Source organism: Euwallacea fornicatus, chromosome 5 (genome assembly GCF_040115645.1).
Source record: "Euwallacea fornicatus isolate EFF26 chromosome 5, ASM4011564v1, whole genome shotgun sequence".
Classification (NCBI taxonomy): domain Eukaryota; kingdom Metazoa; phylum Arthropoda; class Insecta; order Coleoptera; family Curculionidae; genus Euwallacea; species Euwallacea fornicatus.
The window spans coordinates 6,209,956-6,235,331 of NC_089545.1; the positions used below are offsets into that span (position 1 = coordinate 6,209,956).

The 25,376-nt window shown below is 38.9% G+C and overlaps 3 protein-coding genes across 6 annotated transcripts; 2 read left to right on the forward strand and 1 right to left on the reverse strand.

Annotated features, from left to right (window-relative positions):
• Window positions 1-89: 89 nt before the first annotated feature.
• LOC136339546 (dual specificity protein phosphatase 22-like) lies at window positions 90-7,168 on the forward strand. The gene is made up of 7 exons (XM_066282894.1): window positions 90-222; window positions 874-990; window positions 1,460-1,584; window positions 1,638-1,809; window positions 1,864-2,027; window positions 2,078-2,232; window positions 4,579-7,168. Exons 1-7 carry the CDS (start codon window positions 202-204, stop codon window positions 4,785-4,787), a joined length of 963 nt encoding a protein of 320 aa, XP_066138991.1. The 5' UTR covers window positions 90-201; the 3' UTR covers window positions 4,788-7,168.
• LOC136339548 (alpha-crystallin B chain-like) lies at window positions 2,311-3,146 on the reverse strand. Its single transcript, XM_066282899.1, has one exon. The coding sequence runs from the start codon at window positions 3,041-3,043 to the stop codon at window positions 2,564-2,566; it is 480 nt and encodes a 159-aa protein (XP_066138996.1). The 5' UTR covers window positions 3,044-3,146; the 3' UTR covers window positions 2,311-2,563.
• An 828-nt stretch (window positions 7,169-7,996) lies between the features above and the next one.
• Window positions 7,997-24,674, forward strand: LOC136339547 (midkine-A-like). Of its 4 annotated transcripts, XM_066282897.1 has the most exons (6): window positions 7,997-8,193; window positions 8,259-8,313; window positions 18,257-18,377; window positions 22,074-22,211; window positions 23,341-23,508; window positions 23,795-24,674. In XM_066282897.1, exons 2-6 carry the CDS (start codon window positions 8,311-8,313, stop codon window positions 23,818-23,820), a joined length of 456 nt encoding a protein of 151 aa, XP_066138994.1. In that variant the 5' UTR covers window positions 7,997-8,193; window positions 8,259-8,310; the 3' UTR covers window positions 23,821-24,674. The 4 variants fall into 4 exon arrangements, with proteins under 4 accessions (XP_066138994.1, XP_066138992.1, XP_066138993.1 ...); XM_066282895.1 differs by lacking the exons at window positions 7,997-8,193; window positions 8,259-8,313 and adding an exon at window positions 8,813-8,881; XM_066282896.1 differs by lacking the exons at window positions 7,997-8,193; window positions 8,259-8,313 and adding an exon at window positions 8,813-8,881 and having other exon boundaries at window positions 23,341-23,499.
• The last annotated feature ends 702 nt before the right edge of the window (window positions 24,675-25,376 follow it).

Here is a 25,376-nt window from a genome sequence, read left to right on the forward strand (position 1 = left end):
TACCGCGAGTCGATTCATTTAAATTTTATTTAAGAATGACTCGAGAAACTCGAGAAAATTAGATATCTGGCAGCATTGTAAATGGTTTTCCCATGTTTTCCCTTTTGGGCGAGAACTTCAGTGTTTTCCGAGCTCCGGGTGAGCGTAAACGCACGCCGTCCATTTGCCCCGTGGGGGGTACGTTTACGGTTCCCCCCTAAAATGGGGAATGGAATGAACAAGGTAAGTGATTACTAGATAATTTTCCTGTTTAATGCTTAGGCACAGAAACTGCTGGCGAAAATAAGGAGGACGAGGCGAATAGAAGTATTGGGCAGAGATAGTTTAATTGTTTACAATTTTCAAATTTTTCTGGTTTTTGTGCTCGAAGCTAAAGTTCTGAAAAGTACGAATTATAGTACAATTTTGGTATCTATACAAACTCTTATGAGGTTTGATTGTTACTATAAATAAATTTCTTAAGGAGGGTTGTACCCTCCTATACCTCCACTGCTTTCGGCCGGTGCGTGCCAATTCTAAATTTAAATTGCGCTTCAAGGCTGTAATCAGCGGTTTTAATGGTGAAAGGTGCGTCTTTCCCTGAATCTCAATCAAAAGCACAAGCTCCATACCTAGAAATAGTGGCAGAAGTTTTATTGAACAAAGACATCTTCATCATCCCGCCCAAATACGAAAATTTCAGCATTTGGTTTTGCAGGCAAATATATGGTACCATCTCGATACTAATTTTTCATGCTAATAAAAACACAAAAAAGTGGCGCACATATTTGTTTGCTTTATAATGTCACGCAAGCCTTGGTTTGTATATGAAGACTAATGACCGACACATATGACCTGCAAATTAAGTTATTTTGAAAGGAGTTTTTTTCGCAGGTTCTCCCAGGGCTTTACGTGGGCAATTACCGAGATTCGAAAGATGCCACTCAATTGTCAAAACACAACATTACCCACATTCTCGCTATTCATGATACAGCAAGGAGGATACATTCAGTAAGTGCTATAATTAACCGGTATCTCACCATAGGGAAATCTACATGATAATTAGGTCCTGGAATAACATAATGTGATGTCTGGAGAGAAATATAAAATTAAATATTTAAAGCCGCCGATTTACACTCTCATATTCCTTAAAAATCTCTAAAGGGCAGTCTAATCGGTCGATTGATTTTTACTTGGCAATATATCTAATGTATATTTAATGACACCAGACCTTGACCGGGTCAGTGATGATTTTTGTAGCTCGCTTTCACCCATCCTGAATCCTTTTGTATGTAAATCAGGATTTGAAGGATAGAATATTTGAAATAAATTCGGAATGCTTTCGAGATTAATAACAAAATATATTCTTGCGTTCTTTCTCACTTGGCGTTAAGTTCCTCTACAATATGGTGAACGATTCCTTCCTGCATTCCATGGTAACTCTTCAACACGTGCTTTCTGATTATTATTATATTTATAGGACAAACATTACCTATGCGTCATGGCTTCAGACACTCCTGATCAGAACCTGAGCCAATACTTCTCTTTGTGCAACGATTTCATCCATGCCGCCCGTTTACGAGATGGAAACGTCCTCATTCATTGGTATGTACACGCTGATTATCGGGCAATTTTAACTACTATAACTCCCACTACAGTCTTGCCGGCATGTCCCGAAGCGTAACAGTGGCTGTGGCTTACATTATGTCCGTCACAACCCTTAATTCGAAAGACGCCCTCAAAGTGGTCAGAGCAGGCCGCAACGTCGCCAATCCCAATCTGGGCTTCATCAAGCAATTAGAAGAATTCGAGTGCGTTAGGCTTTTGGAGGTATTTTTAATTATCAACAAAATAGTGGTGTTTATCCTTAATTGAAACCTCCAGGAGCGCAGACGTCTGAAAGAACGATACCCGAGCCTTGCCTTGGTGTACAAAGACCAGGAGCAATGCGCCCTGATGCTCAATAACTTCGAAGAGCTTCTGCAGTCCAGGAGCATTTGCGAAGGAAACTGTGCCTTTGGGGAGCCGTGTCCTACGGGGCTGTGCAGGTACAGAGGTCCTCCGCTTTAGGTGCACGCTACATGTCAAAGGTCCATAGGTCTGCGACTCAACGGAGTGCTCGCAGGAAGAGCGCTCATAGAGCTCAATCGGAAATGCATAGGAGTCCCAGTACTAGCAGTACGAAGAGCATTACGAGCACTCGCAGTGCGAATCGTAGACCTAGTTCTGGACCTGCAGGACTAAGGAGTTTAGGTGAGATTTTATGGTTTTACTTTCGAATCTTGACGCGATGGTGAAAGAATTTGTTATAAAGAATAACACTCCTAAGTATTTAAATTCGAGAAATTTATTGAACTTTGTTTCAAAATTGAGAAATTCTTTAGCTTCCCAATTATCTTTGGTAAGCTAATAGTTTCTTTGGGAATCTCAATGAACTTTGTATCAACAATAAAAAAATTACAGAACATTGCACAAGTTCACGCATAATTGAGAAAACTTAACTTTCTACACTTAAACTCTACATAGAATAACTTTACAGATTTAGTAAGAATTGCGACACTACGTGAATTTGAAATAATTGGTTTTACTTCTGGTTGCCCTCCATGATGTGCTCCACAGGAATGACCTTCTCCTCTGTAACCTCCAGGGGCTTCTTCGGTGCTGTAATCGTTAAAATGCCATCCTCACTCAAAGTAGACACAACTCCCTTGAGATCATGCCCCTTAGGCAGCACAAATCGTCTCACAAACTGTCTCGAAATGAGTCCATGATCGTCCTCACGTTCCTCGTGTTTGCCCTCGATTTCGATGGTATTTTGATCGGTCAAAGTCTTGACTTTCAACTCTGCAGGCTTGAACCCTTCAACGTCCAATTTCACTTGGAACTTGTCTTTCAACTGTGCCACTGATGTCTGTTCCAGCTCTGGATATTTCAGGAAATAGCGGGGCCGGTTGAAGAACGAACCGGGTCGCATCAGCTCGGTTTCCAATACCCGCATCTCGTTCTCCATTTGCCTGAAAGGGCGCAGTAAGTCCCGGAACAAAATAGGCACATGTCGCGACATTTTTGATCACTGAAAACGTTTAAATTACGTTGATAAAGTGGAAAAACTGTTAAAATCGCACCGGCAATTTTAAAAACCGACTGACAGATGCCGCTATTGTTTACCTCGTATTTATATCGAGCGAATTGCGTTCGCGCAACGATTGACATATTCGAGAATAATACGGCATTGCCGGACTTATTTATGGTCTGTGTAAAAATATTTTTATTTCATTTCGAATGTACCATGAGATTTCGGTGCTGAGTGGTTTCTAGTGATTAATTCTCTGAGTAATTCATTGTGTAATTAGATTTCTTCATTTGTATGTGCTATTTATTTTGATAATGATATCATTTAGAAGTTTGGCAACCAGGTATCGCTTCTGGAATATGGGTTTGTGTTTCTAGATACATTTAACTGCGATAAATTAATTTTTTTCGAATTTTTCGGATAAAATGGCTATTATTGCCTGAAAGGTATTCAAATATTGATCAAACAATGTTCCTTTAGAATATCTAAAGTGCGGATTTGTTTAAGAATCTCACAGTAGCAAGAAAAGCAACTGTATTTATTAGTTTTTTATTTTCAACATTCCCGCTTCTTAAACTAGTTCTGTGCGTGCACCGACTACACAAATTTATTTGTTTATGGCGCGATTTTTGAATTTGCTACTTTTCAAGTTATTTATAGAACTCGTGCTGGCGCGTAGTCCGACTGTTTTGAAAACAACTCAAGTTCTCTGTGTGTTTACAAACATTAATACAGAATATACGTTTATTATTCGTACATATTTTAGAACGTACAAAATTCGCGTTATTGCTTCATATTTAATTTGATCGCCCTTACTCTTTAATCTAATTTGTTTCAACTTTTCGGAACTTTAATGACGTTAACTAAAACTACTGACAATTTTACTTTTCTTTTCTTTATTTATTTGTCTCCAATTATACAGGGTGTAACATAAGTGATGACTTCAATTTTAAGGAGTGATTCCTTGTCATATTTTAAACAAAAATGTTCATATAAACATATGTCCTAACTTGCTTCCCTTTCGAGATACAGGGTGTTAAAGTTGAAAAATAAATTGCGTTTTCTTTAATAGTTTTCGACTGCTTCGAAATAATTTTATGAAATTTCGTATACAGGGGTTTATTGGGATAAAAAATTCAAATTTATAGTCGATTTAGCTGTATTTTCTAGAGGGCGCCACCAGCAACGATTTCGACCCCCTGAAACCGTTGCAACTTTTTTGTGCTTCCCTGTGTGCCATTTTGGAATAGAAAAATCGATTCTCTCATCTTTTCTGCTTAAAAAAGGTATACTTTATTGAAGTCGCTACGAGCAACTATTTATGAGAAAAATGCATATGTTTATATGAACATTTTTGCTTAAAATATGACAAGGAATCACTCCTTAAAATTAAAGTCATCACTTATGTTACACCCTGTATAATACATATACTCCACCACAAAAAACATACATTCACCAGAATGTGCAGAAAACTAAGAACTAAAGTCAGTTTTACATACTCTGTTTAATGGTCTAACTTCGTGCAGGTTCATCCGCCCCACCATCACGTTCAAACAGCCGAGCCGACCTAGCCTCCGGCTTAGCCGGGGGTACCCTAACCGCTCCCTCCACCCCGCAGTCCAGCCCACCAGTATCGCCCCTTAGACAGAGAGGCGCCCAGGGCCGGGTTCAGGTTCCTTTAGCCCTCAAAGAGGATGATTTTGACGATTTGTATCGCCAACCAGGAGTAGATTGACAATCGGGATGCTTAAGACGGGTTCTCGTACAACTTAAGCAATCAAAATACATATTAACTATTGCAGTTCAAGCTCAAAAATTGGTACGTTTTAACTATAGCAAGTTCTGGATTTTACTATAGGATAATTGATGCTGTTCCGCAATGCGTTTGTGTCTGTGATACTTTTAAAGTTCGAATTGTTGCAGTATAATGATGAGGGGTAGGTGATGAGGAATTGGTCAGATTAATAAAAAATGGAGCACCAAATGCGATAACTTGTTTAGTGACTAGTATGGTAATTTGGCGTTTTTTGATTAAAAAAAAAACGCGTCCACAATTACAAGGTCTGGTCAGTGGATTTTAGTCGTGTAAAGCGGCAAATGTAAAATGTTTTTAATACGACCAACCGCTTTATGGGCAACCAAAACTGTACCTACCGAGCTCTTTTACAAGAATATCGAATTACTCAATTACTGGCTGCAATATTTTAGAAGTGATTCCATTGTTAGTGTTCACAATACCTACTGTTAACATAATTTTAGAGAAGTTTTAGCAATAACATATCAACTTTCATAGTTTACTTTGTTGAAAATTTTAATGTTACCGAACATATAGGGTGTCACATACCATAATGGAGATAATTCAGTGCGCGATAGTGCTCTGTAAAATGATTTAAAAAATTGTAATAGACCCATGGTTAAAAATGAACCCCACAATATTTCTATATATAGGGAAACAAAGTTTCTTATTTTTTCTTATATTTTCTATTTTTTTCACGCATGCCTTTGAATTAAATTTTTGAAATTTCTTACACCAATTTTTTTTAAGACCCTTTACAAGAAAATGTCACAATTACTGGTAGTCATATACAGAGTGTTATATTTCTATGTGTCAAGTACTATTTTATGCTTTGTATCCTTTTTTTAACCAGCCTGTAAGAATGCTGATACAAAATTTGAATTCCTTCCTAGATTTTTTTGTTTTTTGGTCTCTTACAGTTTTTTTGATATGTCTTCCGGGTTTCGTAGAATTTGCAAAAATATCAACCGGTACAAATTAAGAAAGTCCAGTCTACATATTCCTGTTTAGAATTTTTAAAATCGTTAAGTTTCGTTCATTAAAAAAAATTATTTTGTTTTTGACGTTTTGTATTTTCCAAAAACGTAAGAAAATCGAAAAATCTAAAGAAATATTATGCAACCTTGTCACCTTCTATATATATATATATATATATATCGAAAATGATTTATTTTTCATGAATCTATTAGCATTTCTTCATTATTTTACAGAGTACTATATACTGAAATATTTCCATGACTACATGTTATACTCTGTATATAGAGGAATTTAAATTTTATATATATGCGATATTAGCGCAGATTGACACAAAATGATGCGACAAATACGGAAAGCATAAGTTATAGCCCATCAATTATGCATACCCACTTTGCAACCCTGAAAGAGGACCTTTTAGGCACAATAATAATCCAGAAATTACAATTCTCCATTTAAAATATTTGGAAAGTTTGAGGGTTTTCGGGCTATGAAATGTGCTTTTTTGGGTGATTTAAGCACAATAAACAGGCTACTGTTACTCATACATCAAGGTAGATTAGCGGAAAACAAGCATTGATACTTAAATATTTATACTTATTGTTATACTAAGCTAAGTTTCCAGCAACTTTGGGCACGGGCAGGGGCGAGAACTGAAGATGGGATGTGAAAAGACAATATTGCCGGTGCTGCACTAGTGCACTTAAATTTAATTTTACAGTATCTTTACTTTATTTGCTTGATAAAAGTCAACTATAGTAGTGCAGCTTTGGATGGGTGTGAAGAAAAGGAAACGTCAATTCTAAACTGTAAATGTAATGCCATTTTTAGTCCATCATTTTGTCCAGAAAATTTAGAAGACTCCCATTATAGAGTTTTAATTTAAGTGGTCCCTAAAAGGGCAGTTTAGATATTACTTCCATTTAACTAAGATCTACTAGAAGTCCTATTAGGGGTTCATCAGAAAGTCTATGTCAAATTATTGGTCTTTCGACGAAGGGTTCTGAAGCACAGGGGGTTTTCCCTGGATTAAGTGAGGTGGGGTAGAACTCTTGTTATTGAGGGATTACTCAGTTTTCATATGGTTAGTGAATCATTTGGACCAATGAATCTTGTGGTAGTAGAGTAGATTGAGATAGGAAGCGCGGAAAATTATTAAGGCAATATATGGCAATTGTCCCAAAACGGTCCATGTAATGTAGTTACTTAAAGACAAAATTTATATTTCGTTACATAGAGCCTTATGTAAATCCAGCATAGCGTTGTTACATTATATAAATGATATAGTATAGTTTATTAACGCTTAAATTAGGGTTTAAATCGTGAAATACAAGCTTTAACTTTAACGATGCAATGAGGTCTCATTTAACCCTCCGCAGGCCCCAGTGGCACAGCCGGAGTAGGCCCTTTTGTTAAGAAACGAGCCTTAATCGAGTCAAGCTATGCACAGGTGTTCATCCATAGTAAAATCGAAAAAAATCTCATGGGGCACAAATGACCCGTGGGGCCATTACTTAGGCACTGGGGGTGTTAAGTATTTAAAGTTTCCGGCCGCTAATTTCGCAGATAAATCTCTGTACAAGAAAGAAGCCTCAATTATCGTACAAGTTCTTCAACCCTTAAGTTCTATATCTGTTGATGCATTCAGCGGACTTTCGGGGTCGAATATACATATAAATAAGTTTGTTGGGAGTTTTCGAGATTTTGGACACATACAACGGGGCAATAACACAGTTTTATATCCTGGAACGAAATGAATTGTTGGAGATTTCAGGCTTCCATCGTCCTGAGGGATTTCGCCGTGGATATATGTATGTGTATCGAGGAAGCAGGGATATGCGTTTTGCATTCGGGAATTTTCCAGGAAAAATGATCTTTGGGTTGAAAGTCGACCGAGTGGTATATCAAGTCACTAAGAAATAATGGAAGCTACCGCACGAGAGTGAAATACTGCCCATGACTCACTAGAGGGATGAAAAAGTCTGTTTAGAACCTAAGTCCCTCCTCAACAAAACAGTCCATATAACTGTATCCCACGTAATGGGAACTGGGGGAAGGGAATAAGACAAACAAATAAATCCAAATTCTCCAGAATGAGCCCTATATTCTTTATCTTAGGCCGCGACTACGCCTGAAAAATTGGCGCTCGCATAGTGGGTCTCTCTCAGTCTCTTCGTCATCGATCGCGTGTGCAGAGCAACAGAATTCGGCCCCAGAGTCTGTTTCGGCTCTTCTTGCTCTGTGGCATAACGCGCTTGCAGCCCGAGCAGACGGTTTGACGATTTCGGTCTCTACCTAGAGAATTTTGTCTTCACCTTTGTTATAGTTCTGTGAGTTCCAAACGGGCATTAAATAGTTCTTGTGATTAACGGTAAGTGATTTCTGACACTGCATCGGCCGTTTAGCCTATTGAAACATCGAATTTTCATTTTACAGGTCAGCTCAATCGAGAAATCCAGAGTTACATTCGCCACAACACCAACAAAAGATGGTAAGTCTGCTCTATTTAGAATCGACGGTACTCCTGTGACGACACGCAACCAACGCAAAAAATACTGAAAAGATTTGATATATCTTCACGTATTGGCATGTTATGTCATTTTCTTTAGGAACTATGCCATGTTGCCAGTTTTGTTGTTGTTGAGATAAGTTCGGCTCGGTTAAGGAGAACAAGAGTTTATTGAATTCAAAGATATGGGATACCCTAGGTTTTCACATAAATTATTCTTGAGTTGCACGGGATAATTTATCAAAAGTAGCTTTGAAAAAGTGGGAATTTAGGCCCCATTTGGCAACAACGCGTTCCTATAAGTTTCCCTTGTGAAATTAATCGCATACATAAATTCACACTTTATTTCATTGGTATCGCGTTAAATGTGAAAAGGGCCAAAGTGAAAAGTTCGCAGTGGAAACACAAAGATGGATTTTCAGCAGTTTCTCAGTTAAGCCGGATCACATCTCCCAATTTATTGGCTGACGATTGGGGTCTACGACCTTTATGATTTATGGAAATATTGGGTAAAACGCGGATGAAAAATAGAAAATATCGAAGAAGAATGGTTAGTTAGATTTGTGTACCCTCGATTGTCTGGTTTCGTGTCTTGCGTAAGTAGAATCGAAATTTCAGAAATTTGAATCGCAATATTGCCGACATTTTTCACGGTTTGTGATGACATTTGATGATATACCTGTGTACAGCAGGCTGACACTGATGCTTTATCCCTCAGGAACAGTTTCGAGTTGTTTCGAGCTGCAGGTTAACGAAACCTGAAGTTTTTAGTGGGTAGACGCCCTGGCGACTACCACACTAACAGGTCGTTAGAACACAAGACCGGATGTCTTCAGAAGATTTTTCTTGAGGCAAAAAAAAAGAGCGAGACGAGCAGCTTTTGTCAGCTATTTTCCCTGGCCAAGATATACAATCAGAGATGCCCCAAATATATAAAATAATAACGCAGGATGATTTGAAAATTGGGGCACTCGTACCAGCACATAATACTTAAAAAAATCTGCATTTTTTCCTTTTGACGCAAATACCGGTTCGATTTAAAAATTGCGCACTTCTTAGTCTCTTGTCTGCCCAGGAACATGGTACCACCGGATGGCTGAATATTTTTCGCAAAAAAAATGTATTCCATTGCATTTTCGGGAAATAAAATAACTTTTGAGTTCCCTGACTATTTTTCAATGTTTTTTCTCAGAACTGAACGGTAAATTAAAAAATTATTTTTCAAGTTATGTTTCCCAATTTTGAAATCACTCTGTATGACGCCTTGATTTGCGGAAACCTAAAATCGCCATTTTAAGCCTTCTTTGGTTGCATTTCATGTATTGGAGCGACGAAGGGTATAAAGTCTGACCGTTACGTGAGAACATTTCTCGTGTAAGATCATCAGTTTTTCTGAGTGCCCATTCTTCTTCAAATCCTGAAATTTGGCAAAGAAATGAGAAAGAATCAACTCGACACTCGCTAAAGCATTGAGTTATTTATAAGGACGTCCAAAGCTCCTGAGAGCATTCTCTTCACTTATTAAGTCAGTTTATTTTAATCCCCCGGTTCTATTGAATTGTTTTTAAAAGGACCTCGCCGAGAGCCGGAGGACGCGCCTTTATTTATGGACCTCCGGTTCCGGAAAACGGAATTCCTTTCCAGCCCCAACCCTTTTTATACCCGGAAATGAGCGTGTGTAGAATTTTCCATGATGCGTCGTCCTTGAACCGTTTAAACAAATACCCGATAAAGAAATGCCGCAACAACCCCCCGACCCCCAAACGATCCTTTGCTGTGCAAATCGATTGCCTCGTCTTTTTAGCCGAGATTCGCCCCGTTTGCCAGCCAATATTTTATGTTTATAGACTAAAATGGCGTCCAGATTGTTTGTAAATCCTTTCAACAGACGTGTCGGTACAGGACTAATTTTAGCTCCGGTTATCCTATAGAGTCCTTTTTATTAGAGTCTACATCACATAATGTGTGCTTTGATGTTATTGGGTCGGTTTATCAACATGCTTGTTGGAGGTTGAATTTACCGCCCTCCCATTGTTCCTTGTTATGCAGGTGGGTCAAAGACATTTCAAGCTTTCTGTAGGAAAGTTGGAGCAGCTGTTCAGAGGTGATTTAGAATGGAAAGAGTGTTTCTTGCATGGATACACGGATATTATACAAAGTCATTTTACTTCTTGCCATCTGTTCTCAGTCGGGACCGCATAAACAAAGATAATAATATTCTGGTTTATTTCGGGACGTCCGTTTTTAGACGTTTCCATATAGAGGGTTGTTTTATGGATCGCTTAAAACGCGCCAAATGTACCCGCTATTTTGAAGAATTTGTTACTGCCAATGAATTTTTTTTTATGTGTTATGATAATTTGGGGTGTCTTGAAAATGTGATTTTTAATGAAATTTTCTGAAAATATCAAGAAGTTCAAAACATTTCCTGTTTTGAGTAAAGATATTTCAAATGAAATTTGTCGTCTTAGGCTGCTCAAATGCATGGCAAAATAATTCTTTGTCGGAAACCTATTTTCCACTTGATTATACAGGGTGAGTCGGGAGGATCGTGCCAAACTTCAGGAGCGTGTTGTACATGAACAATAAATGTAAAAAAACTCAAATGTTGTTATCCGATTTTCGTTTGTTTACAAGTTATAGCGTAAATAAATTTTTTTAACTAGGATTCTATTTACCATAAACGTACCTTTCCTGGACGTCGGATTGGTCGTGGTGGCTCTATTAGTTGGCCTCCAAGGTCTCCAGACCTCACACCACTAGACTATTGTTTGCCGGGTTGGTTTAAAACTGAAGTGTACAGAGTGAAAGTGGACACTCAAGATGCACTAATTCAACGCATTAGAAATGCTGCAGCTGCTATTAAAGACAGACATGAAACAATCAGGAGCGCGACGAAGGCTCTTCATAGACGAGGCCGAAAATGTTTAGAAGTTAATGGCAATATTTTTGAACATTTACTATGATATCCAAACGTTAATTTATGGAATTTCTTATGAAATTTATAATTTTTTTAAATTTTATGTTTTAATTTTATTTACGTTGTAACTTGTAAACAAACGAAAATCGGATAACAAACATTTGAGTTTTTTTACATTTATTTTTCATGTACAACACTCTCCTGAAGTTTGGCACGATCCTCCCGACTCACCCTGTATACAAAAAATCGTTTGTGATTATCATATTCTATTAATTTTTATAAATTTAGAGTTTATTTTCATTATTAAATTACCACAATACAAGTCGTCGTTTCTTAAGATGTCGAAGATAGAGAAACTGGTATATATCTAATTCAGTTAATAAATACTTTAGAAGATTAATGATAATGCCTTTTTCCTTTTTGTTATTGAGAGGTGTGAGTACAAAGTTCAGGATTGCAGTTTTGTAATAATTCCCAAAAGAAGAAAATCCCAATTTCAAGCTGTTTAGTCGAGTGAGTAAGTTCAAGAGTTTTTCCTTCTAGAAATTAAAACCTAAAAAAGTTAATATTTTATCAAAAGATTCCAAATGGGTCGCTGTCAATTTTACAATGCTATAATTGTGAAACCATCCTTAAGGAAACTCATGTAACTGTGTAGCTTGTGGTGGCGCTAGTGTACTTCCGCTAAAAATAATGACAGGAGAAGATGTGTCATTTTATAAATTTCTTTTTGAGTCTTTCTCCCATAATATGGCTTTGAATTCTTACCTTTGCTACGTTTATTCTTGGGTATAACGAGGAAAAAGTGGGTTATTTCCTACAGTACCTCAGGACAGTAAAATTGAAACTGTTTACTTGGTAGAAAGCGGTAAATAATCAAGGAAAACTTCAGCTGATGAGCTAATCTGACCAAAGAGGCGAACTTTACAGAAAGGAAAAGTGAGTACTAAATAATCTTGAAAAAATAATTAAATAGTTCTCTAATTTTCGACTATTTTTGTAGTTTTATGTAAATTATCTGTCTTCCTCTTTGTTTCAAACCCACAAAATTCGGACGAAGACAGATGTCGTCGTAATCCCTTATGTCATTGATTCCTCCACACGAGCACCCAGGGGCATTGCGCTTCCGTGAGAGTAGCGCTCAAGTTACGCGGCACGTTATTAATTTCCGAACCCTCTTTAATTTTACCCCTAGCTGACCTGAAAGTAGCATTTTCTTTAGCGGAAATCCAATCCCCGTTGTTCATATTAACATTTGTCATAATTTGGACACGTTATTTGCATGATATTCGAGCCGGTCCCAACTCAAATACCTCCACTCCAACGAACTTCAAAACACAATAATCTGTGCTCATCATTCGTGCCTGAACGATCATTATTCAGCAGGATTCTCCGGAATGCCCGAGATTACATCCCTTTTTGCGCGCGGTGGTCGGAAGGGGTTGTTGCTTAAATGCGGGTCGCATCGGCCTTAAGTTTGCCTAAGGATTGTATGTGAAGCGCAAAAGTGCGCACTTAATTAATCTCTAAGCGCAGAGCGGAATTTCTTTTGTTTGCGCTCAGAGCAGTCGTTAATCTCAATGAATAATAATCAGTTTCGAACTAACGACATCAGCAACAACAGAAACGACCTCCGTCTCTCTCGCTCTCTCTGTTTAGCAAGCCAAATCCTGATATAATTTGCCAGACACTCTTTCGTTCCTTCGTAATTAATCTTACTGCGAAGGACCATTATTTTTCTTTGTCTCGACTGTTGCTGCAATCCGGAAATAATTTGTGATAATAATATAGAGTCGTCTTTGTCTGGGCAACTTATGTCCACTATTTCCGAATTAATCCGGAAAAATATTTGCAGTGAGGTAAATGCGAGTGATTTTTCATCCCCGCCGGAAAGCGACGCTCGTTTATTCGGTCCTTATTTCCAGGCGATATATTAAGGCGAACAGTGTTGTATTATTTAGTTTTTCCGGCACGCTCCGAATAACGAGCGACCCTTCGGCTTCCCGATGGCAATGGTAAGACGACCAAGAAATGCCAAAAATAACGATACAAAGCAAGATTAATTATCGGACAGGCGAAGAATCCGCGCGAATTATGTTTCGGAAAAACGGCCGAGTATGTTTTCAGTCCCTTCGAGAATAAATTCGGAGGATTAAATAATAATTGCCGTGTCATTTGCGGGTTATTTTATAACAAACCCCGAATACACCGGCTCAATTGCACATTTCAACTCTCGAATGGGTAGAGCTCCAGGAAAGCCCAACTTCGGGTTCATGTCGATGTAATTAATTTGAAATCGGCTGAATTATGTTGCCATCAAAACGGGGATGTCATTAATTATCGTCTCATGCAGTCAAGGAATTATACGTCGAATTTTTCATTCGAATTCACCGAGACAATGTTTCTTTGCACTACGTAACATCTCAACTGTTCAAGCCAATGTTGAACTTGCGGATCAGACGTTATATGAAAGCATATTCAGAAATCCGAGCCCAAACGCCGATGGTTTACTCGAGAAATTGGGCTACGATGTTGAGTAATAGTTAGCAAGCACATCCAGTTCAACCAACAACATTGAAAGTTTAAGCCTCTTTAGAGCCCAAACAATTTGCTCGAGTTACACCCGGTAACATTAAATTACATTGTGCTAATGGGTGAAAATCGATTTTCTGCGGATAGAGGTGAGGCCGTTTATGGTCGGTTTTAATGGACTATGAGTTTCTCATATAATCAGCTCACAGTCAAATAATAAAGCAGAGCCTTTATTATCATGTTCATGTTTGGACTACGTTCGCTAATTTCGACTTTATCTGTCCCCACGTTATCTCCCCAGTACAGTTGCCCGTTCGCTGTCAATAAACTCTTCTCAGTGATGAGGTTGGTGTGGTGTAAAGTGGTTACTGGATTTGGCTCTCATCATGGTAAATATTGGCTTAAACGCCAAGAAAACTTTCATAAATAATGGATTTCTGCACGCAAATAACCAACACATATCGAGACTTTAGCCAAATCTCCCATCTCCCAAAGACAATAAGAAAATAACAAATATTTGGCTCCAATATTTCCTCACAGATTTCCCCACGGGATGGACGGGCTCCAAGCTGGTGGAAAGAGTTTGCTCTTCCAATTAAATCTAGCCGCGAGTGTCGGGAAAGCGTGAAAAATGCCAGTTTACTACGAAATAGTATAACAAATTTTGCGAATAATTTTATTGCCGTGGTAGTTATGTCTTTTTAACCTGAAAGTTCGTATAAAGCTAAATTGCGGTGTTTCGAATCTGCGTCTAAAAATGTGCACAAATCTCTCTACTCATTTTCGAAATAATGAATCATTTACTTTTCTACGTGGATTTTCGAACATTATATAATATATAATTTGCTCTACTACATATATGGTTACATTAGAATTTCCCGTCTTAGATGGCGCTGGTGCTTCTCGAAGAGCAATCGTCGAGTGCAAAACGGAAGTTGGTTTTGAACTTGATTACTCTCCCCAAATTCCTCAAGCGTGCCAACATTTTTAACATATTCGACATGTATTTTAGGACTAAATTGCAAGTTTTCCATTAAAAAATCGCAAAAAAATGGTGTAGCACACACGAATAAGTATATCGCAATATAGTACAGAAATTAAAACGGCGCCTTTAGAAGTATTGTGTTGATAACGTAAAGCGAATTTGAAATACCACATTATTATTGTTTCATATTACCATAATGTCTAGCTTTTAAACCGACATTTTCAGTTCACAGTTCACATCAATTTTGTGGTAATTTCAAACTATTTCAAACCGTATTACTAAGAAAAAAAGGTTTAATTAATTAAAGTTTTTACTGCAGAGACTTTCTCACTTCTGTTATATTAGACAAAGAAAACACTTTTTCTCCTGTCAATCATTTAATTGCAGCTTAAGGGTGGTTTCTCTTTTGTGCATTCACCTGGGTTAAATTCGTATTGCTGGCCATTTAACTGATTCAATTAGTGACACTGATTTGTTCCTAAGATTACTACTACAACAAAAAATGAGAAATACCTTAAATTTTTAATGAAAATTCTTTACTTTGTCCCCTGAAACCCAACCTTAATGAGGGAAGCAAATTCATTTAGTTTTCTTCGCGTGGTGGCGCTGCTTTTTTTCCGAAACATAATTGTTGACAGGAAGTGAATTTTGTACTTGATTACCCGCGCCATATTCCTCCGGAGATTTCCTGGATCATCAAGACTTTTGACGCATATTTTAACGATTTCGTTGTGCAAAATGCACTTTTGGTGTTAAAAACTCGTACACAGGCAGTTGTGCTGGACGTGTAGCGCGCATTTTCCCAATCTGAATTAAGGAAAACTTCGACATATTGTGTAAAGACGCAGGAAAGTTAGTGGCCTATGCAGAGTTTGTGATGGGAAAAGAATGAAGGTGAAATGACCTAAGCCATAAGGACTTAAGCAATATTAAATATATGAGAAATTAAGAAAAATCCTTAATTTCTTTCTTACTTCATACTAAATTGTCACAAGACAAAGACAGTTGAGTCAAACATTGAAGCAACCCCCCTTTAGGGTGATTTCCCTCTTGGTTTCCTTAGAAAGAAATCCTATTACACTCTTTTTAATTGGTTCGGTTAATGATTGTTCTTGGATTTTGCCGCATAACGGATTTCAAGCATTTAGAAAACTTTATTATTGGTTGAGTATTAAGGATGACGTAGTATAATTAATTTTTGCAGAAAACCCACCTTAATGCGGAAAAAAGTTTGAGTAATTCCTGGAAGGTGGCTTTGGCGAAATTATTCCACAGGAAGTGCGAATTGCATTTGTAATTTTCATGCCTCGTTTTAATTAATTTCAGTGCAAAAATCGCAACAAAAAAAGTTTAATTATGATCTATTTTTTCCTCTGAGGCTTCTTCCATCGGGCCGGAAGTGCAGCTTACACTTGATTGCCATCATCAGTTCTTGCGCTTTTGTTCCGTAAGATTAAGGTTAGTTTCCCTCACATTTCTGCAGCAGCAAAATGGCAATATCTTTTGCGCAGCCACCCTTAGATCCTTAAAACATCACTTTAATTCTCGCTCACCACGAATATAAACAGCAAAAACTCCCCAAAAACAGGATGTTTTAATAACTCACAAAATCAGAAACAGGAAAGGAGCCTCTCTGCCATATTTTCTCATTAAGGAAAAAACTCCAGTGCCACAGGGGCATGAATAATTCGTAATTGCGCGCTGGAAGTTTGACTTTTTAACATCCAAATCATTAATAACATTTTATTACCACAGCTTAGGGCGAATGGAGTTTATATCTTTAAATATTTAAGATTCCAGAGGTCATACGGAATGACGCAGGAGAAGAGGCGCCATGTCGAATAATGTTTGGGTTCCACAGTGAGGTTGTTTTTTGACCTCGAGCTCCTTATCATAATTAGTACGACCATTAATTCAATTAGCAGGTTAACATTTGATCTTTAGAGATCAACTAGGGCGACTCTAATTCCCCATGGCTTTGCTTATATACAACAGAGAGCCTTTTGTCCTGCCAAAGGGCCGTTGTCTGAAACCATAATGTATAGCAGCAAAGGGGGCGGAAGATTTTTATAAATGTCAACGTGGCGTCTTTGGGATGATATATCGCCCAAGTTTTGAGCTCGATACACTATGTGAAAGTGGCATAAAATGAAAAAGTTTGAGGAAGGATCTCCTCTTGCCGTATTAAGTAGGTATTAGTAACCACCTCTTTTGGGAGTAATTAAAAAACCCGCCCTTAGCGATCGAAGTTTTAATTAATGGATGTGAAGGCGCGGCCATTTCCACGGAAATAAATCAAAAATACTGCCTCGTTTGTGTTTCGTTTCCGAGTGGGAATTTCCACAGTTTTTCTCCCGTAAAAAATGGCTTTAGTCAAACTACGTGAAATGCGTTTCAAGAATGCATCGTCAATCTCCTGCCACCGTGGATGTGGCCCATCCATTCTATTATAGCATCGATTCAGAAAATTGCTGGAGATTTACGGCCGTTCTTCGGCCTTAATAATTTCCTGGTTAAAACAACATCATGATCGTATTTTAATGTCTCTCCTCCATTTGTACCAATTAGCTTTTAAATTCCCGGTAATTAGAGGGTTTCGAGCCTGGGGTGGGAAAAAAAGAAGCAAGAACACGGCCGGAAGCTAAGCAATCTTACCCAGGGGTTTTAATGGAAACTCGCTCCCAATTCAGATCATATCCACCTGCGAAACTGGATTAAACATTTATGCAGCCCTGGGGAAAATTTGTTTTTACTTCCACCAAGTTTTCTCCGGAATTATGTGTTTTTGTATTCATTTTTCCACACGGGAATTTGAAAAACTTTTGAATAAACAGTTGTCGAGGGCTTTTTCCGGACGGGTTAAAGGGGAGACTTTCGCTTCCATCGTTGGAAAAATTGAGAATTTTCCCGAGCATTTTCATAACCTCAAAGATGCTAATTATACAGGGAGGTAGAAGGGAGGCAACCACTATTTTTTAAGTACGACTTCTTCGTTTAATAACGATTAAGCTTGCCAGTTGTTTTTTAGTAACGTTTACATAACCAGTGGTCAGTATACACAGGGTGGTTAGACACATTTTTTAAACTAAAATTTCATACCTCAAGAAGGGAATGCGACCTATATTTTGCTGCGTTTTCCTCAGCAATTGATTCAGATGAAGCATCATGAGCAGGGGAGAAACGAATTAGAAATCAATAGAGACGTAAAAAAATCCTGGCATGTGCATACAATAACGGATGCGTCCATTGAAAAACGACTTAAAAAGAAAAAATTTAAATTCATGGTTTGTCTGGATGCAATAGTCGATGCGCCGATATCCATTGGCGTAGAAATTTTAAATTGCCGGTTTCTGGATGTAGAATTTCTTCATTTATCGCGTACATATCAGTCGAAGACAATATCAGTGACAGATTTACTCGCAACAACATGACACCCAAATTGAACGCGTTTACTTCGCAAAAATAATCCCAAATTATATTTTTTCCAGATGAAGTGGCTGATTTTCTTCGCTTTGACCGTGATCGTGGCTCTCGCCAGTGCCGAGGGTGAAGTGTGGGAGGAAGACGACCACGAGGTGCTGATACGAAGCGAGCGGGGCGCAAAAAATCGTAAGTAACTTTATCCAAAACGGCCCTAATCTGGCCGACAAAAGCTGGTCTTTATGACAAGCCCTGTTGTGCACTTTCGGACGGTGCACGAGCACTCCTTTGTTTGGGGTTTTAGCTGAAACTAGACACTTTTTGTTTGCCTAACATGGACGGTAAATGCATCCTCAATAAAATAAAAGGCTGAGATTCCACCCTTCATCCCTCCCCCCCTCCTTCCTCCCCCCCCCTCACCCCCTCTTCACTTCCCATTTCAAACAGTCCATTAGGAGGTTAAAACACAAACTCATTCCTCCTTCGGGACGCGTCGCAAATGGGAATATAGTTCGGTTCAGGTTAGTCGAAACAGAGGGAGATTTATGGCTGATGTTCTCGGCTCACGTTCCACCGGGTTAGGGAAATTTGCGAAGGCTCGGATCCCAATCTACCGATGAGAACTAATGACGATTTTGAGACGATAAAGTGTCTGGAGGAGTAAATTATGGAGCCCGGACGTGCCTTCTGGATTGTTATTTAAGGACCTGGACAACAGGAAATTGAGTGTGCCCTCAATTTCCCTTAAAATACTAGCGCAGCTTCATCAAGATTATTAACATGCAAGTCCGTATATTCCATATATCGGACTAATTTCGAGGGTGACTTTTTTTCTGAAATTAATGATATTGGCTTGCCCTGGGGCTGATCCAACTTTTACTACGGTAATTTAGGAGCTGCGGTTCATAAGCCAATTACGTTGATTAGTTTTATCCTTTTTCGAACGGTCTGGAATGAACCAGAACGGAATTGGGAAATGCGGTTTTATCGGAGTTTCCTGCTGGTGTTTATGGAAGGAACAAAAGGAGTTTTTTTCGTCTCTTTGAGGGCAGAATTTGGAACGCGGCGAGATAATATTTCAACGATTAAAGCAGTGTCATTTTTAAATGACCCGAGTCTCCATTGTGTATCTCCTGCGTGTCTCCTCTATCTGTGTCCGGGCGCATTCTTCTTCGTCCATCGGCCAGTTTTACACTTTATTGTTTTTGGTCTTTTTGTTCCGGGCTCAATGGTCCCTTTCGAACAAGGTGCAATTAATTACCGGAGAGGGTGAGAACGAGTGCCGCGCCCGCGGGATGAGGAAGTTGGCGAAACTTTCTGGTGGAAAACTGCCACAAATTATTCATGGCGCAGACCATAGAATTTAACGCGATTCCTATCCGGGGCCGTCTCGGTAAAACTCGTCAAGTGGATTTGCCAGGAGTTTAAATTAAATTTTCGCCCCGTTTCCCCTGGTAAACAGGTGGGCGATACACGTCTTGCACCGTCTTTGTGCGAGAACTTTTCAAACCATTGTTTCACAATGGGGTTAAGTTGTTCCATTTTACATCCAAGAATTTTGCCAAGACAGCGTTTTAATTATTAAGGCAATTTGTCTGGACATAATGGCGGACGCACCTCGAAGAACGCAGGTGGAACCGTCACATCAAATCGAACGGAACGAGACATGCAAAACCGGAGACCAAAAGTGTGATCGAATTTTCCATTTGGTAGTTTCCCTAAGCATAATTCTGGACGCGCTTATCAAAATGCCGGCCAGAAAAATCAAACAAGGGAGATAAGGAACGTCGCAGTTTCTCTGGACATAATGGCAAATGCGCGTCTCTTAAAATATTGAAATATTTTCCACGGGATGTTCAAATTTCAATTTGGTATCATGTGCTCTCAATGGCTCGTATGGTTTATGAGATATTTGCCCCGTGGTTGTAGGGTGAGCAACACACGTGGGATAATAGCCCGCAAGAAGAAATCAACGGAACGCAAGTCTGGTGTCCTTGTCGGCTGTAAATATTGACCGTTCGGCATTCAGCTGTAATGCAGAATATGGGTCGCACTGAAGGTTGAAAATGTGTTTCCTGCATAGAGATACCGAATTAGCCCATAAAACTAAAACCACATTTAGCTGGAACAACTGGATGATTTAAACTACTGATTGCCTGACATAAATTTATTTTAATTGGTCCATATTTCAGCGGCAACACCATTTCGGCCCTGTCCTTTTATCACTACTCGCATTTTAATCAGGCCCGCGCCCTAGAAATGGAATTTTTAACATGGCGAGAGAGCAAAAATGCAACTTTCGCGGATTTGATTAATACTGGCAAATACACACCCCACTGGGGAAAATTAATTAATTCTGACCGCTGCAAGTTCGGCCAAAATCGACGGATGAAACAAAGCCGTGAGTGCAAATAAATGGGACAGCCCTTGATGGAGTTTCTAACTTGATGGTCTTTTTTTGCGTTTAGCCATATGGCGAGGCCGCCCCTGTCCTCCGTGCCACTCGTATCGGCCTTAAGCAGCAGCACACTCGAGATTTTCGTATTACCTCAGAAATTGAATATTTATAAAATTTATAATGGCTTCCGGGTTTGGAAGGGCGCACGTCCTGGAGTGTCTCCGTTGGCGCTCCATTAAACCCACTTGAAGGGCTGATTTTCTTATTACGGCCCTAAAAATATTGAGAGTCAATTTTCCTGGCCCTCGCAACGTGTTTGTTCAGGCGCAATCCCGGATCGACAGTAATTAAAAATAACGGCACGGTTTTAATCCCTGGAATTGCCATTGTTTTAGATTTATTGACCTCTCCCCCGAAACGGGAACGTTTCGATTTTTATTGCAATATCTCAGTTTTAGGGGCGAACTAAAGCAAATGTTAATTTCATGTTGAATAACTTCGGCTCTGGGCGCACAACCGTCGTAAAGGAACATCTGTACCGGGTCGTTAAACCGCGTTTATTTATAATGCCGCAGTGTAAAACGAGGATTAAAATAAGTCAAACAATGTGGTGGATCTTAGATTTATGAGCTTTAACTGCGTCGAGTGAATTCGTATTTTGCACCTCTTTGCTTGATCCAACGCGGATCAGTCGTGCCAGCCTCAAACCGCCCTGCGTAGGGACATCTACATCATCTAATTCTGAAAATTCCCCTACAAAGGCAGAAACATGGCAACGCCGCGCCCAACATGTGGGAGAAGCATCGTTGCCAAACGTGGCATATAAATCCCGAAATCACCGAAGAAGCTCGAGCATGTTTCCTTACTGAGTATATATTGGTGGCTGATAGTCCTGGTTTTTTAACAGATTTTTTGTTTTAACGGAAAATTTGTAAATTCGGAAGGAAACTGTACAAGAGCCCGCACGGCGCGTTCGCCATTTCAGCAAGATGCATGTCTGGGGGGTGAACTTCATTCGATTGTTCAGTGAAAACCCAAAAGTTTTAACATTATTTGTAGCTCAGTGGCAGAGCAGTGGGAAGTTCCGTAATTAATTACACCTCGTTCAAAATGGCGAGCGCAAAAACCAAAGTTTGTTTCGAACGAATTGATGAAGAGGAATGTCTGTTTCTGGTATCGATTCGTTCGCGTCTTTTATATAGAGAAGGAACAACATTTCCCTTTAATACCAGGATCTAATCGTGAAACATCTCTCGCATTTCAAAGCGGAATTGAACGGAGCAACTTCGACGTAAGACCTCGTTTTGTAATGACGTGCAATGCTTAACTCCTGACTTTTATTTGCTCCGAGTTCGCGGAGTGTGAAAATGTTTCCCGCTCGGATGGGTTTTCAATTGAGCTTTTTCCTCGATGAGGAAAAGGTTTTCGAAGGGAATTTTTGCTCACCCAACACATTCGTTAATCTAAGATATTAATCTATTTTGTAGAAGAATGCCGTTACACGAAAGGAGCCTGGTCCGAATGCGACTCGAAAACTAACCAGAGATCGAGGACGCTCACTCTGAAAAAGGGCAACCAGACGAGTTGCGAGCCGACCAAGACCATGCAGAAGAAGTGCAAGAAAGGTAAGGAATTTTCCCGGTTGTGTTGCCAGTTTTTTGGGTCAACACTCGCAGCAAAAGCACAACATATTGTGCCTCTGCTGACGGAAAAATGATAAACTTTAATCTGCAAACTTTTTCCATAAAAAGACGAACGCTCTGGCAAAATAGATGAAGTTCATCTTTATGGGGGTAGTATTTTTTAAAAGTTTCTTCTCATTAGTTTTGCGGGTTTGGAGGAAAAAGGCACCGAGGAAAGTTTATAAGCGATACATTTATCCTTTTTGTCCTGGGGAGAATCGACGGCCGGGTAATCAATCATGTTTGATTTACTTGATGGGAAATGATGTTACATAATAAAACTCCTGGCTGCGCCTTTTTTCCCTTTTGGACAGATTAAACGCTCGTGTACGATTGATGGATAAACGAACGATTTGCGAGAATTGAGAGGCTCAAAAGAGGGATGTATTTTCTTTACGTGTCATGGAAGTTTTCTCACAGAATGGAACAATAAAGTTGATGATGACACTCGTTGGTCGAGCCGAAATGTTGGAAGTAGATTTCGACGCCCACAAAAATTGTGTACGTGTTGTGCGTAGATCTTTTCGTCGATTTTCATACCTTTCATTTCGGCACATCTTGTATGACGTGTCTCGTAAGTTTCCGCTCTTCACACTCATTTTTATTAAACCCGATAACACCTGGCAGAGAAGTCTTAAAATCTCAATCCTGCAGAGCAGCATATTGGAAATTCAAATGGAAAAATGGCGCGCGGAGATTAAGAAGACGGTTTTACAGGCTTAATGCTGCTCGAATAAATCTGACGAATTTTCGTCCTCGGGTATTATTCCGCCTGATTTATGAATAAGTGCACGATGGAATTTAATTTTCCTCTCTTTTTTTTCAATTTTTCATCGGCATGTGAAGCAAATACCAAACGGCCTGCGTACACCTCATTAACCCGACGTCGGTAATAACCTCCGCCCCGATTCCATTAACATTTAACGTAATTAGGGACACTTTAATTAACTTTGGGGTTAATTAACCGCTTATGCATTAATTATTTACCTCGGCGTGGCTGTGACGGCCTTCGACGACACTATTTGCGCCCCGTCGGCTTTTACCAATTTTGCAGTTGTGTTATTTTCTTTAGCGTGCAGATACGAGAAGGGGACATGGGCCGAGTGCAACGCCCAGGGCCAGATGACTCGCAGCGACAAACTGAAAGCAGGCAGCGACCCTTCTTGCGACCAAAAGCGCGAAATCACCAAAAAATGCAAGTCCAAACCCGCGAAGAGTCAGAGCGCCAAAGGTAAGAAAGGTAACCGTATCGTGTCATCCATATTTTAGTTTATTTGCCCATTTTTTGTTCAGTTTGTTCACCCTTCATCTTTTACAAAAAAAAGTACGGTAGACTTTTAAAATCGCGTCAGACTGCCGTCGTTTGTAATATCATCGCTTCATTAACAGAGATTCGTCAGAAGTTTGTATAGTGTACTGCCCCCTGTTGCAGAATAACGATATTAGGAACGACGGCATACCGATGTATTTAAATAAGTCGAATATGCCTTTTAATAGAAGTCTTTATGATTGTTTTTCTCCTTTAGCTGCACGTAGAAACAACCGAAATTAAGCATCAAAAAGATCAAATCATCTGGAGAAGAATTCCACAACTATCAGTAAAAGCATTTACAATTTTAAAGACAAATCATCATCTTGGTTACTTACCGCTAATTGATTTCGTACAGGGTTGAGCGAAAGCTACTTTTTTAAATTGATTTTTGCATACGTTATTCTTTTAACAGTTGGATCATTTCTCGTATTTAAGTGGTTTACTGAGGTCTAAATTCCACCCTGTCAGGCCTAAGTTGAGCTTTCCCGTCGGTTTACTTAAGCCATTCTTCAGTATTAAGATGGCGAAAGTTGGAGAATTTCGATGGCAAAAGTGGCCTGAAAGAGCGGGAGGTGCAACTAATTTTCTAGCTATTAACTAAGTGTACTATAGGAGCATTTAAAAATTTCTATGTGTAACCATTTCATCGAAAACAATATTTAGAAGCGTGTTATCAACAGATATCTTGTTTTTGTAGATTTTTACAGATGTTTTTATTCTATATAGCGTTTCTAACTGCTGTATTGTAACCTGGTAATTAGGACAGAGAACGTATAAGATACTAAGTAGCGTTAACAATGGCTGGTCAATTTTTATATGCAATATTTAATGTTGTACGCGGGAGAATTGGCCAACTATCAACTTTTTCTTGTCTCGTAGATTTTTTGAGATTTTGCAAAAACATACGAGCATTTTTCGGTATGTTTCGTAGAGTTTTCGAAACTTTAACTTCAAAATCATGTCTGTATAAGCGTTAGATGAATTTAATAAAACACTGTCATTAGGTGAAGAATATGATACATTTTAAGGTTAACTGTTTCTCAGTGTAATATTAACATAATGACTCTTCCAGTAATAAAATTATATAAAAGAAATCGTATGTCGTTTGGTTTTATCGCTCCGACATATAAAGTCTCTTATAATGGAGCTACAGAGTAGTAAGGTAGATTACGATAAAGCTTTTCACGATGATCAAAAATCGTGCATTTCGAAAATACATATGTAATTCACGCAATTTTTAAAAAATCGTAGTAAATAAAAATGTTTGTGTCAATTTTTCATGATTTGTGCAAAAATTTTCGTCTTTAAAAACAGTGGCGTACATGACAATATCACAAAAAAAAGTGAATTAAAATTAAAGCGCTCCGATTTCAGAGAGATTTGGTTCTACAATAGCCATACCAGGCAGCATTGATATGCCGCGATCAAAATTCAAATCGGACAATTTAGCTTTTTGGGTCGAAAAATAGAAGTTATCCGATTCGAGCTTTGACCGCGAGATATCTAAATTGTATGGTTGGCTCCAACCAAGTCTCGCTGAAATCGGAGCACCTCAATTTTCAGCTTGTTTTGTGAAATTGCCGTGTACGCCACTGTATATTGGAAATCAAATTTATGACTTAGGCGTACCACTTACTCACTTCAAAACCCTCTTCGACAAGTTTTTGGGTCACCAAATTCTTCCTCTCCGCAGGAGCGTAAAGCATATCTCCTAAGCATCAATAACCATTTTTCATGGCAGAACGGTAATGCTGACTTTTTCGAGGTGATTTGTTAAAGGGAAGAATATTCAAAAA